This window comes from Equus quagga, chromosome 3 (genome assembly GCF_021613505.1).
Source record: "Equus quagga isolate Etosha38 chromosome 3, UCLA_HA_Equagga_1.0, whole genome shotgun sequence".
Lineage (NCBI taxonomy): Eukaryota > Metazoa > Chordata > Mammalia > Perissodactyla > Equidae > Equus > Equus quagga.
The window spans coordinates 40,048,310-40,064,326 of record NC_060269.1 but is presented as its reverse complement, the minus strand read 5'-3'; the positions used below and the strand labels follow the sequence as shown (position 1 = coordinate 40,064,326).

The window sequence follows — 16,017 nt, the reverse complement described above, 5'->3', positions numbered from 1 at the left end:
GCCGAGGAACACATTTTCTGGTTTGAATGCCCTGAAAATTAACTTTTTTTTTGGTGCAGAAGATTGGCCCTGAGCTAATACCTGTTGACAATCGTCCTCTTTTTGCTTGAGGAAGAGTGTCTGTGAGCTAATATCTGTGCCCATCTTCCTCTATTTTGTATGTGGGTCACCGACCGCCGTAGCATGGCTTGATGAGCAGTGTAGGTCCACACCTGGGGTCTGAACCTGAGCACCCTGGGCTGCTGAAGCAGAGTGTGCAGAACTTAACCACTATGCCATCTGGCCGGCCCCTGAAATTAACTTTTAAATTAGTGCTGAGTTAAATGTGCCCTCTGTCTTCAGAAGTATATAGTAATAATAGTGTGTATTATTTATGGAGCATTTACTATATTCCAAAATTGAGCTAAGTGCTTTATGGAGTTATCTCCTTTGGCCTCGTCAATTACCTGGTTTTTGGTAAGTATCACTAACCCCATCATTAGATGAAGAAATTGAGGGTCTTAAGGTTTAAGTGACTTGTCTCAGGAAGTACAGCTAATAAAGGACAAGTCACAATCTCCCAGTTCGGCCCCATTCTGAAGCTCACACTTGAAACAAGCATGCAATGTGGCTTCCTCCGAGCGTTCAAGTTACCTCTATGTGATTGCTGTCAAAACAACAGGGTGACTCGATGAAGGATGGACAAATCGGTACAATTCGTTATTTGAGATAATTTAACAACAAAGAGATAACTGTCCTTGGCTGATTCTTCGCTTTCTAACTAGTTATTTTGATGTCACACAGACCCAGTCAAAAATGGAAGTGATGGACAGGGTCCAGATCCCAAACTCTGTGCTAGCCTGTGGTAGGGCACTCTAACCCACAGCTCACAAAGGAAAAAAAATGGAAGTGATCTTCTTAATTGCTCTGACCCCCTCACTCTTCACACATAGTGAAAAATCAAGTCAATTCAACATCGGAAATATTTCAACACCCAGGCCTCTACTCTGCATCCTTGTGGCTATTACTCTGAATCTTAACTCTCACCAAATAATTGGAGTCGACTTCCACCAAGAGGCGTTTCTACTTCTAGTTCTCTCTCTGCCCCAACCCATCCTCCACATTGCCTCATTTTCTTAAACACAAAAACAAACCTGGTCAGGCCATTAGGCTGTGCACAGACTTCTATTGACTCCCCACTGCTAAAGCATGCAATCCAAATTCCCTAGCTTCGGGATTTGAATCCTTCCCAATCTTGATTCACCAGCCCTGACCTCTGCCTCACTCCCCTGATCCCTCCACTTCCCTCCAGTCCTATAACCCTAGGCACAGCTCAACCCAGGAATTTGCAGATAGGGCTGCTGCAAACAGAACCATCTCGGAACCCGCCATGCCCTTTCCTAACTCTGTTTGACGCCACCTCATGCCTCGTAAAAACTCCAGCCCCTCCAGGGGGATTCACATACTTTCTCTCTCTGGGTAAGTCACTTCCACATACCTGTGCGACAAAGTGCAGAAGATTCATCCCAGGTTTGTTGGCTTTTGTGTCTGCCAATTTGAGCAAAGAAGACAGTTTAAATCCTACTGCATTGCCAGCATACCCTCCCTAAAGAAGACAAATCAAAAGAAAAAAATATGCATATACCTTTAGACAGATACATAAAGTTGGAAATAGAACATTTTAATTCTCTTGAACTTTACTTACTGCATTCATGATATTCCCCGCCTGTAGCACCAAGTGTAATATCGAATGCAGCTCCTCGCACGACATCAGCTCTGTCAAAAAGAACACATCGCAGGGCTTAGAGAAGCCTTCAGCTTAAATGCACAAAAGACAGCTCCCACATCCAAGTTCAAGTGTGTCTGAAGCAGGCTCTGACCTGAAACTCTGTACAAAGACTGAGAAACAAACAGAGCAGCACATCGATGGTACATCTGATGCACCATTTGCTACTGGCAATGCGAGTCCTAGTGTTTACCTGGGAATCAAATACATACGACACCTAAATATCACAAAAGACTTCAATAATGAAAATTTTCAAGCAGTGGACAACGCAAAGGCCTGATGAAAAGCAGCACACTGTGTTATAGGAATAAGTTTCTCCTCAGCTGTTATTCCTCTGTTTTCTTCCTTTAGCTCCACTAGCCTTTGAGACTATATTTATGGAATCTGAAAACTAATAGCAAGCAACATTTTGCTTAGTCGATGAGCTACAAGGAGATAAAAAATAAACAGACTGGGATGACATGCAAATAACTTGCAAAGTACCTTCCCTTCGGGACCAGTCACCCAGAGAATCTTTCCATTTTATTCAAAACTACACATTTCATTTGGATTGGCTTAAAGATTTAAAAAGGAACTTATCCCTTGAAATATATTGGTAAACTGGTTCTTTAAACACAGAATCTTTTGTATACACACCTACACAAATAAACTATTAAAAACTGTTAATGTATAGGAAAAGGTAAAAAGAAAGTTCGATTATTAATATTACAGTCTATATCAATGATAAAATGTCACCTATGATATTTTTAAGTTAATATTCTCCATTAAGTCTGGTATTACTTTAAAAAAATTACATTTGGATCACTGCCTATATTATGTTATCTAAGAAGGCCAGTTTGGAAGGGTAACTAGATAAGAAACGCTTCCACCGTGCCTGCAAGTTTACACTGCTCAATGGGAAACACGTTCTTCCACCTCTGTTTGAACAGGAGGAACAACCCTCCCAAAGTTGCTGCAATAGCCTGGGTAATGGAAGAAATTTGAAAAGGCCTTTATACTAAAAGAAGAAAAATTCTCCTTAATTCTTTGTCTCCTCTCTCAAATGAAGAACATATGACGGGGTGAAGAGAAAAACTTTATCTCGACACAGGCCAGAGCAACTAAACAGGAAAATCACATACAAATAGACATGCTACAACAGTAACAAGAAATCTGGAAAATGACCGCGGGGAAATCAGGCTGGTGCTGAGGAATGCCGGAAAATGTGAGGGTCAGGGAGCGCCAGAGATTTTGCCTCGGAGAGGAGACCAGAAGAAGGCAAATGCAAATGCTGGGGCTGCATTCTCAGTGCCATAAATGCCAGAAGGCACAGCTCCCATCCCTGTGGAGTGAGAGACTAGAGCAACTCTGAGGGTCTACCCATGCGGGGTGAGCAAAAATGGAGCAAGTTGTACACAGAAACGGAAATGACCAACTCGCCCATCTCAAATGTAACTAGCCCACCAGATGTTAGAGTCTGGAGGGGAAGTGGGTGGTAGAAGAAACATCAGGATGCTGGGAGAAGGGTCACACTGGAGACGCCCGGGAGGAGTCAGGAGGAAAGGAGGTCTGCTTCTGGAAAAGGAAGGTCTTGAGACACCAACAGATGCCAGAGCATGAGGAGAGATGCCACTGGCCCAGGGGCCCAAGCTGTGAGCAGACACCACCACATAAACGCCACACACACCGCAGCCCGCCCCCCCACACACACACACTCCACACACACACACAGAAAGCTAACCTAGGAAAAGAACAAGAACGAGCTGCAACCAGCAAGCTTTACTCCGAAGCTTGAGATGAAAGAAAGCTGCTTTTATGGGAGGATAATACACTAATTAATTGATTGATTGGTCAGTTAATTAAATAATTCACTAACAAGGGGGGAAAGGAAATGAAAATAAGCCTTAATTGTCATCCCTGGGGACATCTCACTTCCCTTTCTAGGGTGTATCAGAAATGGGACCTTCCACTCCTAATTTCAATTGAATAGTTTTTAGAAATAAACTGCCACCACAATTAATAAAAACAAATGACATGAAGCATCGTGTATGTACTTACCTTTTGTAGCAGTTCTTAGAATTGTTATATCTGTGTATAGAGAAGAACAAGAAGGTAAAAATTCCTTCTTTAGCACCATGGCTTCAATCCGAAGTGAATAGCTGCAAAATTTTAAAAAGCAGAACTGTAGAACTTGATGTCATTCATGTAACAACCCTACTCTGCAAAGAACAATGATGGGTGGTCCTTACTTTGGCACCTGAATTAAGCAGTGCAGAAAGGAGTCTGCCAGGGACAGCTTGCACACATCGCCACTAAATGTTTTTAATTTCTTGATCTAAAAGACAAACGAAAAAGGGGGGCAGAGAAAAAAATAACATGATTAAAATGTAACATGATTTTAAGTTTCATCTTAGAATTTAAGAAAACAGAATTTCAGTGCTAAATTCAAATGGATAAAAATGTAGACCTAAGAAAAGACAGAAAAGGAAATCATTACATCTACTACTTTTTTTTAAAAAAAGGAAGAAGAACCAAACAAACAAATCAGAAAGAGAAGAGCTGAGTCACGTCTGTGGGTATAGACAATCCCATACAAGCCATAGAGCAGGAGCCACCAGAGTCCTCAGGAGGAAACTAAAGGGAGACAGAAACAGGGTCAGTTCGAAAGATGACAGTTTTCTGTAAATTATAATCTGGAAGAGAGAAGGAAGAGGAGACTGGGTAGTCATTATAACACGGTCCTTTAAGTCATAAGTGAAAAGCCTTACTGTTTTGAGTATTTGGGATATGAAATACTTGGACTGGGTACGGTCCAACAAGATCTCCCTTCTGTGATAAAGTCCCCTTCATATATTCTGGTGTTACAAGAAAGGACTGTTGTATGTTGAGGCCAAGACACACTAACTCTCCAGCAGGAAGATAAAAAGGAAAAAGGCTTGAACTGAAAAATCAATGTCAAGAGATCCCCCTATGAAAAAACTAGGTAATAAAGTAACAGTATGTACAGTAGGATGCCTTTTCTATAAATTAAAAAAAAAGTGTCTACCATTCCCTAACCTTCCACTGCCCACACCAGACAAGACTAAAAGGCCCCACCTCCACTAGGTAATGGGATTACAATGATTATTATTTTCTTCTGCTGCTCATTTTTATTTTCCAAAATGTCTACGATAAACATATATTACTCTTGTAAAAAAAGTTTAAACTAAAAGTTATTAAAATATTCCTCGAACTGTAGTAAAGAAAAAAAAAAACAGTTTGACATAGGGATATAGCCAAACAGCGAGCAGGTGGGAATGGAGGCGAAGAGAAAGTTCTCAAACCGCATCACAGAGCAGGTCACGCCTCCCCTAAACAGACAACTGGATCAGCCCCGTGGCAAAAACACTCCTCCGCCCACAGTAACAGAGAGTCTTTCAACAGAAACACTTGTTGCTGAGTAGCACCTTAAGACTACTAGGAAAGTAGACAGCCCCTCTTTGCAGCTAAGTGTTGTCAATAAGCCCTAACCTCTTTTTATTATTCTTTATAAAGCCTTCTCTCTTCTTACCCCCTAGATTATGTTGGGTGCCCATAAAAAGAACATGATTTTTAAGCCACTTGAAAAGTAAGAAATGACAGCTCAAAAACACAGAGAAGGGAGTATTTACAAAGATTCACAAACTGAAACATCCACGTCAATTATCTGAAAACATAAAATGTAACATGCAGATGCACACCCTAGTATGAAGACTGGTCCTTAAGACTACTTTTTTTTCCCCCATAGGCAGAAAATGGTCATTTATAGAATTGCATTATTTCCCCTACCTTTGGGGCCCCAAAGTGAATTTACCATTTTTAGCCTTACTAAATTTAAGGGGAGATGGAGCTTCTGGGTTAGCTAAACCCAAATCAGTGCCTAGTTTCTGACCTGAGAAAGCCATAGGATGAATTCTGATCCCTTCTGAACCAGAGTCTAACAATTCACTATATATGGGCAGAGGCAAAGTGAGGTTGTGCCTTTTATAAGACCATATATGCAGCATGTGCAAAACTTCTGAAAACAACAGCACAGTTTTCTGTCTAAAGCACAAGAACAGGTCACGCTAAGTAAACTTGGTAGATATTTCTATTAAACATGTGCTCAAGTGTAACTTAACAATGATTAATCTCCTTCCCTTATGTAAAGAGCTAAAAATGTTTATGGATTTCAAGAGAATGGTGATGAAAAGATAGCATTTAATTTAAATGCCATGCATACAGTTTTTAATTCCATTTCAAAATGAGATTTATGTTCATTAAGAGGGATTACTGTACCTTCACAGTGGCAGGGAGGTAAAAAAGAGAGGTGAACAAACCCTATAATTATTATGCATTCTCATCATCATCAAAAAGCATTTATCCAGCATTGTTAGGCATAATTTCGTTGGCTGAGCCAAGTGACTCTCGTCATGACCTCGCTGTGCCCGGTTTCTGCCCTAACAGCAAACAGCACGCTCCTGAAGACTCACACATTCCCAAAGGCAGGACTCCTTCATCCCATCTAATTCCACTCACATGGCCTTGAAATAGGAGGATTTCTCACCAACAGATGACCCTGGGCTTTGGTCCCTGTCACTCCCCTCCCAGGCGCAGAAGAAACAGAGAAGGTAGGAATGAGGAGATAAAAATGTCAGAGGAGGCAACTCAACCTGCTTCAAGACAGAACAGAAAATTTCTAGCACCTTCCAGCCGTGTAGCCCTGAAACCAAGATGGAGCCACAGGGTACCAGCCTCACCAGAGGGAAGGGCTCGCAGGCTGGGGGGGGCCTCCCTCCCACCACCCCCTGGCTTCTCCTCCAGCCCCCTCTCAGGCTGAGGGAATACTGCGCGGGACAGAGAGCACTCTCCCGGTGCTTTTATTTCTGGGTCTACCTTCTTCCTCTGCAGGCTGGAATCACAAGCGTGAGGCAAGATGAACAAACATGCCAGATAAAAGATTTGTGAGGAAGGGCAGAGAAATCCTGAAAACAAATTAACCTCAGGCTGGCTTGTCAGCTGAGAACGCAGGAGAGAAAAGGGCTGTTTCCGCTCATATTTTTCTGCATGCTGATAAGATTACAGTATTATTCAAGTGACACTCAGTCAGACCAGCGCTTGGGGATGGCAGAGGTGATGGAAAGGCTGGGGGCCCAGCACGGTGCAGGGCGGGGCTTTGCAAACCTTTGCCCTTCCTTCCTCAGAGGGAGGTGGTGGACTGGAGCAGAAGGAACTGCTCTGGGGTCGGACCATCAGGGTTCAAATCCCCTTCCACTCGGGCCTATCAATCACGTAACACAAGACAAGCTCTAGCTAACTGTGTGAGCCTCAGTTTCTCCTTTGTAAAATGAGGACTATCTTATAACGTGGCTGAGAGGATTAAATGAAAAAAATACACAAAATATTCACAGTGATGATTTCTTGACTTTCTATGCCAGGCAGTGGGCAAAGCATGTGAAATATATTACCTCCCTTGATTGAATTTTGCCCTGTCCAGGTTCTGGAACATGGGGGCACTCAGTGCTTAGTCCCTTCTTGGGCTAAAAATGGGCATAGAATGTTACACACAGTCTTAGCGACACGCAGTTATGCACATGCTTATGCATTTACTAGCATACTTCTGCCACATTCCTGAACCTCTGTCACTTGGCCCTGGCTCCTCCTGGGCCTCAGCCCCATCCTCCACCAAAGCCTCCAGGGTCAGCCCGGGATCCTGGTGGTGCTAGAGGCCATGCACTCATAACAAAGCCAATCTGTCCGTGCAGTGGGCATGAGTCCTGAGGTGGCTTCAGCTCGCTCTGCCAGCATACAGTGATTTAGGGAGGGGCGCCCAGCAGCCCTGGGGACCGTCAGGGAGTTCCTGCTGAAGGAAGCTCCCAGTTGAGTTTGGAGGGTGTGGTGAGCTAAAGCCAAGACTCACTAATATAAACAAGGAGAAGTGTGACCAAGCTCGTCGGATATTCATGCTGAGGATGACCCTGCCGCATGAGGGTGACGGGAGAAACAGCTGCAGCCTGGTTCAGTGGCAGGCAAGGCAGTTCAGGAGCTGTGGGCAAGGTTTCATCTCAGCAGGGCACTGTCTTCCGGGGTTAGCTAATTAGGGGCGGGGTGGGGGGTGGGTAGCGCCTGGGGGGCTCAGGGCAGCACTTGGGTGGGTTTTAGTCACCTTCCTTTAACATTCTGCCCTTCGAATTATATCCCACACACAACTCAAAAAACAGAGTTCTTTCAAACCTGAGAGGTTTGACAGCTAAGCTGCTTCTTTGAAAAATCCCTTAGTCTTCCACAGCCTTTGCAGTCTCTAATCACCTCTGAATTTTAAATTAGTAATGAAGATATTAAGAAAACCATACTTAATCTCCCACCTCTTCACAGCATGAAGCTGGCAGCCTCCCTCATGCCTAACCTCCGTTTAGTTAGAAATTTAGAGCTTTTCCGAGCACTTTCGCATGTGCTATCAAATTCAATTCTCCCTTGAAATCACAATGAGGTCAGTTAGGAGTGGAGACCCAGCAGTCCTAAGGAGGAGTCATGAGAAAAGCCCAAGCAGGAATACGATTTCCAGAGCAACTAAACGTTTTTAAAAACTCAAATTAATTCCACCCTAGCCATCCTAATTAAAGATTTTGGAACTCCCATTCTTTACATAAAAGAAAGCCTAAGGAGTGTTCAGGATATAAGATCCAGGGTAAATCATGATTTACTGTACTTTTCCCTCAAGACTTTAAGACTCTTTATTAACATTAATAAATGTCATTAATTAATCTCGGCTTAGGCGAATCACACTTAATTTGCAAACAGAAAACCCACGGTAGAGAGAGCTTCAGGTTATTAGATGTACCTAGAACATCTGGCTATTCACTAAGCCCCTCGATTTGGCGATGTGAGTTTATCACTGATTGATGTAAAAGAAAAGCACAAATATATATTTCTCTTGTTGTTATTAATGGCACTAAAGTCAAGTTCCATAAATTAAGTCTAGGAAGAGGAGTGGAATGGGGACGGGAGCAACGAGCAGCATGTGTAAAAAGGGAAACAACTTTTTACTTTATAAGATTTTATAATATCCAAATGTTTACAAGCACATGTAGTCATGCAATTTCTTATTGAATGTTTTCCAAGGGTCACTTCTTCAGAAATAAAAGGCAATATCACAATTTTAGAAGGTTTTGCAAAATTGTTTTTCTGTGTTTTCCCAATAAGTTCCTAACCCTTCAAAAATTCAGTTAATTCAGTCCAAAAAACAAAAAACATTAGGGGCCAGCCCTGTGGCATGGTGGTCAAGTTCATGTGTTCTGCTTTGGCAGCCCACGGTTCACAGGTTCCGATCCTGGGTGTAGACATAGCACTGCTCGTCAAGCCACGCTGTGACAGCATCTCACATAAAAGAGGAAGATTGGCATGAATGTTAGCTCAGGGCCAATCTTCCTCAAGCAAAAAGAGGAAGATTGGCAACAGATGTTAGCTCAGGGCCAATCTTCCTCATAGACACACAAAACTGATTAACCTTATATTGTGGTACTAAATTACAATCACAGCAATTTCTACCTTCCAGTCAATTATATAGACAACATTTATTAACAGTTTACCTCTCTCTCCAATTTCTTAGAGAATCTTTATCTAAATGGGGGTTTTCTTTTTCTTTGTTAAAAAGTATACGTATTATAAAGAACCTGGGTACACCCTCGGCAAAGATCATCGGTAGATGACGGAAAAGGGAACTGAAATTTATGGAACTCCCATGTGCCAAGCACCACGTTACACGCATAACTAGGACTGAGTCATGTTGACAATCCAATGAGGTAAGCATCATTATCCTCGCTGTACAGGTGAGGAAATTAAAGCGCACAGGAATTAAGTTGCCCAAGTTTCTCAATTAAGAGTAAAGCTCCAATTTAACCCTAGACTCTCTACCTCCATAACCCATACTTTTTCTCCTGGGTCACTTTCCACTTTTATGTGAGAAAACTCTGGTTCTGGGGAGGAGGGTGCCCTTCTCACTTGAGTTTTGACATTCCCCAAAATATTATGCTTTTATCATCACTCTTAACACCTAAAACTCACGTGCCAAACTCCTTACCTCCTCTGACTCTGGCAAAAGCTTCAGAAATTCTCGCAATGTCTCTGCTCCATAATGCTCACTCTTTCCTTGATGAATATCTTCCACGATGGACTGAGGAGACCTGAAAAAGACAATTAATTAAGATTCCACTTCACATTTGCTGGAGTGCCAGAGAAACACAGGCCAGTGGAAATTAAAACCCCCTCCGCCCTCCATCCTGCTTTCTTCCCAGTCTGACAGGTGGTTTTGTGTCAGGGATCACAACAGCCCCACTGCCGGGAAAGCAGGGATCTTGATACAGCACTCAGAGGCCCCTTCACCCAGAAAACCATCCTCAGGCACCCCAGAAAGGATGACAGTGGCAGCAACACTGAGGGTCTTCTTGGTGGAAGAAAAGCAATCCCATTTGGGCTCATGCAACTCCTGCAGAGCCTGCCCATTTCTACTTCACAACTCTTAAATTTAACCGCTGTTGGACTCACCCGTCCGACCTCCCCTCAAGGGGCAGCACCCCAGATAAACTGACAAATTCCCTCACACAGCAGTCTTGAATAGACACCCCAGGGGACAATCCCTGTACTTCAAGCCACTAGTTTATGTTTTCAGAAAGGAAAACAGCAGAAAGTGACACACACTTGCAGACTCATTAAGCTATGTGCCTAAGAAGGTATGAGGAGAGACTTTCACTCATATTGGAATCTAAATTTCAGCTCACACCCACAGCTCTGATGCTGACAGCATGGATATGACTAAAGTTTCAAATGTGTGCAAAATCTTACTTCTTAAATTGCTTAAGAAATATCCCAATGTTCATGCTCCGTTTTGCATCCAAGAGGGTAATCTGGAAAAAAATAGAGACATGTAAGATCATTAAAGTACAAATAAGAAGAGTTGGAGAAAAGAAGAGAATTAAAACATATCAAAATACAACACTAATTTATAAGAGAATAATTCCCAATATGTAAATCTGATGATTAATTGATATACCTCACATAGTTTTACGAATATTAAAATATTATCATCTTCCCAAATTTTCTGCAATGACATTCTATTTCCTTAGCTGTAATAATTTTATATCTATTTTAATATTATATAATTTTTAATAGATTATATATATTTAAAGTTTTTCATTTAAGCTGTTTCCTTTTACAGTAATATAGCCCACATTTAAAAGCCCCGATTTGGAAATAGACGTCTTAGCATAGCAAGAATCATATGAGATTTGAACTAAGGAAGTAAAAAATAACTGAAGACATTGCAGAGCGAGTCCCAACCCTGATTTAGGGATATAAACAGATCAACACTGTTATTTCCAGAAACATAATAAAATTCTTCATTTTTTTCTAAAGGAAAAATTTCTCTTCATTGAAAAAGAATATATATGTCCAACAGCCCTTTTAGGAGGAGGTAAGAAAGCATCCTACATTTTATTTACTCATAATTTAAGAAGGAAAACTCGTGCTGTAACTCACCAGGTCTAAGACATATTTTTTTTGCATGTTAACATCTCTGGAATCAGGACGTCTTACAACGCATGGCTCATCTTTGATGTAATCAAATATGGCGGCCATCCTAATGTACCATCAAAACCCAGATTTGTGGTACAATAGGTTTAAGCTGTTCAAGATTAATAATTTGGAAGGTTTTATCAGACTGGAAATTATATAGAACACTTTTTTGGTGGGGAGGGGAGATGTTTTTAAAAACCGAAGCCATTTCTTTGGAAGTAAATATCTAGGCTGTGTGGAGGAAAGACAATCTTAAAACTGCTGTAATTTTTTCCATTTGTTTTTTGGTAAAGGGAGACTAGCTAAAATAGGAATGTTGTTATAATGCTCTTCCTTTCCAAATGTATGTGATTCACTGTGAACAAAAGAGAATCAGGTTTCAGATTAAATTCCTGATGTCTGGGCCTGCTTCTAAGCATATAAGCAGCAGCAAGACTGTTAAGCAAAGTTAATGGCACTTCCTGGCTATAAGGTTAAATTTTTACAAGAGTATAGTTGCCTTCTTTTGGAAGACTAATCTTAAACAATCACATTATTTACTACCCTGGGGGTTTATTTCATGTTAACACAATCACCTGACAGCCATAAAATAAACTCCCAAACTAAAAGGGCAGGCTCCTTATTGGGATCCTCCCCAGGGATCGCAGTTCAAGTTCAGTGTGAAGGGAGGGGAGAGGAGTGGGGAAAGAAAGGCTGAGAATAAAACCTCTCCAACTTAACACCCCTTAACAAGGAAAGCTCACACCAAAAGAAGAATCCAAATTTATTAAGACAGAAAACCATGTGTTCATTATAATTCATAAATTAGAAAGCCACAAGTAAGAAGATGCATATTGACAGAGCTGCATCCACATCTGAAGACCTTTCTCCGCGCCTACTTCTCCACCCATTCTCTCCATTCTAGGGAGAAGAAAAGACTTCTTTTATATTTCTCTCATTAAATTACCACCTCCTGCTGTATTGAACCCTTGATGGCAGCACCCTCCCCGCACCCCAAGCCCTACCCTCATCCTCTTCCCCTCCATCCCCTGGGACTCTCGGTACCCTTGGCCCAGATCCATAGCTGTAGTTGTGTGAAAAGTGATGGAGAAATTACTCTTATTTGTACTTGACAGATAATGAAACGGAGCCTTAGAGATGTCATTTTATAACTTCCCCAAAGCAATACTTGAACTGCAGTGCTAGCCTGGGTCTCTCTGACTCCCCTCCTCTCTTAGTTCCTGTGAGTTTTAATATCGACAAGGATATGGGCATATAGAGAAGTGGCAAATGTTCCATCATCAGCCTGGTATTCACATTGGGATATTTCTCCAGGAATAGCGGCAGATCTGTAGAAGGCCATCCATAGGGTCTGGCCAAGTCCCCTGGGGACCCCAGAGATGTAAGTGTGGGGTGATGGATAGAAATTGTGTTCTCACCTGCGAAGATGGCTCCAGGAGCAGAAGCCCTGGGCCTCCAGGGGCAGCCCTTCATGCTCAACACAGGGGCAGCCACGGCCTGGAGCAGCGGTTGTCTCCACAGCTTGAAGCAAGGCTTCAGAAACTGGTCACTAGTTTAAGAGAAGTCAGCAATATTCCTAAGGAAAAACCTGGGCTGGCCGTGACTGAGCACCTCAAAGGGAAAACAAAGCCCAGCACCTCATCCAACAACAGGAACACGAGACAACTGGTACCACGGCGGGCACCATCCCACTGTCCCCGGGCATCCTCAGATTTGCCTAGCGTTGCAGCAGCCTCATTCTCACAGGTTATCATGCTTGATTCTTCTGGGGCAGTGTTAGAAAGCGTCTGTTCAAGTCCTTTCGAGAGGGTTATCACTACACATGTAAATTCGCTCATCTTACTGACCGAGTGCTTTGCCATCTCAAAAGCTGGGCAATTCAGAAACAGATACGTGTTGGACTGGGCAGTGTTTCAAAATCACTCAAAGCAGAGAACACCGTACATAGGACCCCGAGAGAGGCCCTGGCTGTGCAGGCTGAGACAAACCGCCCCAAGAACAGGGAGGAACCGACCTGGCCCCCCCCATCTCCACCGGTTCCAGTCAATCTGTATCTACTTTCCTGGACACCACAGGACATAGGACAGGACCCTACTGAAGTCAGGGCCTGCAACAGCCGTACAGTCAGGGTGCTGGAGCTCATGAGCTTTCTTTCCCCTTAAAGGCCCACCGAAGAGTTCAACCATCCCCGGCAAACAGGGCAGCTAAAATGGAAGGTAATGTGCTCAACTCGTCCCATCCTGAGGATGGCAAACTAAGATGTGAGGGAAACCTGGCTATAATAACAGGCTCCCCACTGACTGCCAGGGTGGCCAGGTTGCTCTGAGGCCCTCTGAGGCACTGAGACAGCAGTACTATGTACTCAGTAAAGGGGGTCAATGGCTATACCACATTTCTTGTTAAAACCTCCAGATAAGCTCTCCTAGTTTTTCTACTACAATTCTTGTGCTTTCACCCAGTATCAATCCACTACAAAATCTGCCTCCCATATTCTTTAAAGGAAGAAGAAATTTTTTAGTTGTGGTAAAATACATATAACATTTCCTTCTGAACTGGGTTTGTTTGTTTGGTTTTTTGGTGAGGAAGATTGGCCCTGGGCTAACATCTGTGCCAATCTCCCTCTATTTTATATGTGGGACACTGCCATAGCATGGCTTGATGAGTAGTGTGTAGGTGTGTGCCCAGAATTTGAACCCACGAAGCAGAGCATGCAAACCTAACCACTATGCCACTGAATCAGCCCCAGTTCTTAACTTTTTTTAAAGGTAGAGTTCAGTGGCATTAAGTACATTCACACTATTGTGCAACCATCACCACCATCCATCCACAGAACTCTTCATCTTGCAAAACTGAAGCTCTATACTCATTTAACAACAACTCCCCACTTCTCCCTCCCCCCAAGTCCCTAGGAAGCACCATTCCACTTTTTGTGTCTACAAATTTGACTACTGTGGGTACCTCATAAAGTGCAATCATACAGTATTTGTCCTTTTGTGACTGGTTTATTTCACTAGGTGTAATGTCCTCAGGAGGAAGGAGAAAATTTTAAACCACTTTTGTTTCAATATTTCAAAGGGGGCTTCCTCACCTATTTAAGTAACACTAAGTAGTGCTTATTTCAATACTATATCAAATTCTGAAAAGCAAAATTTTTAAAACCTTCCTGTATCCTCCAAAATGGACTTAGATTTTAGTTTTTAATGGTTTTTCATTTTCTTTTTAATTTTTGGTTGGCTATCAATTGGGAAATGTTCCTCTCTCTGTTTTAGGGAAAAAATGAAAACCCAGTTGAAGCTTTTTTTTTTTCTTTCAAATATATTTCAAATATTCTACCTAGTTCTAGATTTCTGGATGGAGCATGTCACAGAATTCTAGAACCTACAGGGATCATAACAAAAATTGAGGAAGCATGACTGACACCTGAATTACAGTGTGAGAGAATAAAGCATTTCTTCTCACAAATTTAGAAAAACCAATCTTCCTTCCATCCTTCCTCTCTTCCTCTCTCCCCCTTACTCTTTTTTTCTAGTAAGTGATTTTAGTTATTTCTTATATGGTTAATTAATTAATATTAATTGTAACATCACTACAGACATCATAGTGAACAACCTCAAATGTTTCAACATTTGTGTTTTCTCTTTCTTTTCTTGATTTCAGTTTTACTGAGGCATAATTGACAAATACAATTGTGAGATATTTAAACTGTACATCATGGTGATTTTTTTTTATAAGATGGATGTTTCTTTATTTCTTTATTTTATTTATTTATTTATTTTGGAGGAAGATTAGCCCTGAGCTAACATCTGCTACCAATCCTCCTCATTTTGCTGAGGAAGACTGGCCTTGATTTAACACCTGTGCCCATCTTCCTCTATTTTATATGTGGGACGCCTGCCACAGCATGGCTTACCCAGTGGTGCCATGTCCACACCCGGGATCTGAACCGGCAAACCCCAGGCCACTGAAGTGGAATGTGTGCACTTAACGCTGTGCCACGGGGCCAGCCCCCATCATGGTGATTTGATATACACGCTCGGCTCGCACATGCGCTCATTCACTCCTTCCTTCAAAATTCTTGAAATTCAGTAAGCAGAGCTGGGAAACAATGGTGAGAAGTGACCTACTGTATAATAAGGAACCTCTGCTGGAAGCTGGGGCAAAGGCCAGGGTACTAAGGAAATGACTTCTGGCTCCTTCCAATATTGAAAGGATCTGCTGAGAAATAAAAGGACTTTGCACGAAGGAAAAAGCAGGGAAAAGCCCATATTCAGCACCGGAGGGGCACTAAGGGTTGTCCTGAAGAATTCTGCTCCAAGTTCTTCCACCGTTCACACTTAATTCTAATCCCAGCATTCTTCGTATTTTATAATAGACTGTTTGCTCTTTCAACAGGGGACGATCCCACCAGCTTCAAGGCCTCTAAGTGAATTTTTGGAGAGAAGTTAACTTGCTCCTGAGCCAGACAGAGAAAAGAAGCCAATATTGTCAGCTCAAGAATTCAATAATGCAGAGATCTGCTACTTCATTCCAGAGCCCTGCTCACTCTCTTATCTAGTCAACTCCATCTCTGACCTATCTTCTCTGCTCCTTTTACAACAGATTAAAAAATGATGCATTTCTGTTGCCCTGTTTTTTGTTTTTTCATGAGGAAGATTGGCCCTGAGCTAACATCTGTTGCCAATCTTCCTCTTTTTACTTGAGGAAGA

At 42.2% G+C, this 16,017-nt stretch overlaps 1 protein-coding gene across 4 annotated transcripts in view; it reads right to left on the bottom strand.

The window, feature by feature from the left end:
• Positions 1-16,017, bottom strand: part of FHDC1 (FH2 domain containing 1) — a 38,134-nt gene that overhangs the window by 12,742 nt on the left and 9,375 nt on the right. For 3 of the 4 annotated variants that reach the window (XM_046656655.1, XM_046656654.1, XM_046656653.1), the window contains exons 3-8: positions 10,583-10,644; positions 9,822-9,924; positions 3,994-4,079; positions 3,803-3,903; positions 1,685-1,755; positions 1,478-1,585 (exon numbers count right to left, since the gene is read on the bottom strand). In XM_046656655.1, coding sequence (XP_046512611.1) covers positions 1,478-1,585; positions 1,685-1,755; positions 3,803-3,903; positions 3,994-4,079; positions 9,822-9,924; positions 10,583-10,644 — 531 coding nt within the window. The remainder of the gene's footprint in view (positions 1-1,477; positions 1,586-1,684; positions 1,756-3,802; positions 3,904-3,993; positions 4,080-9,821; positions 9,925-10,582; positions 10,645-16,017) is intronic. The other variant, XM_046656656.1, reaches the window with a different exon arrangement.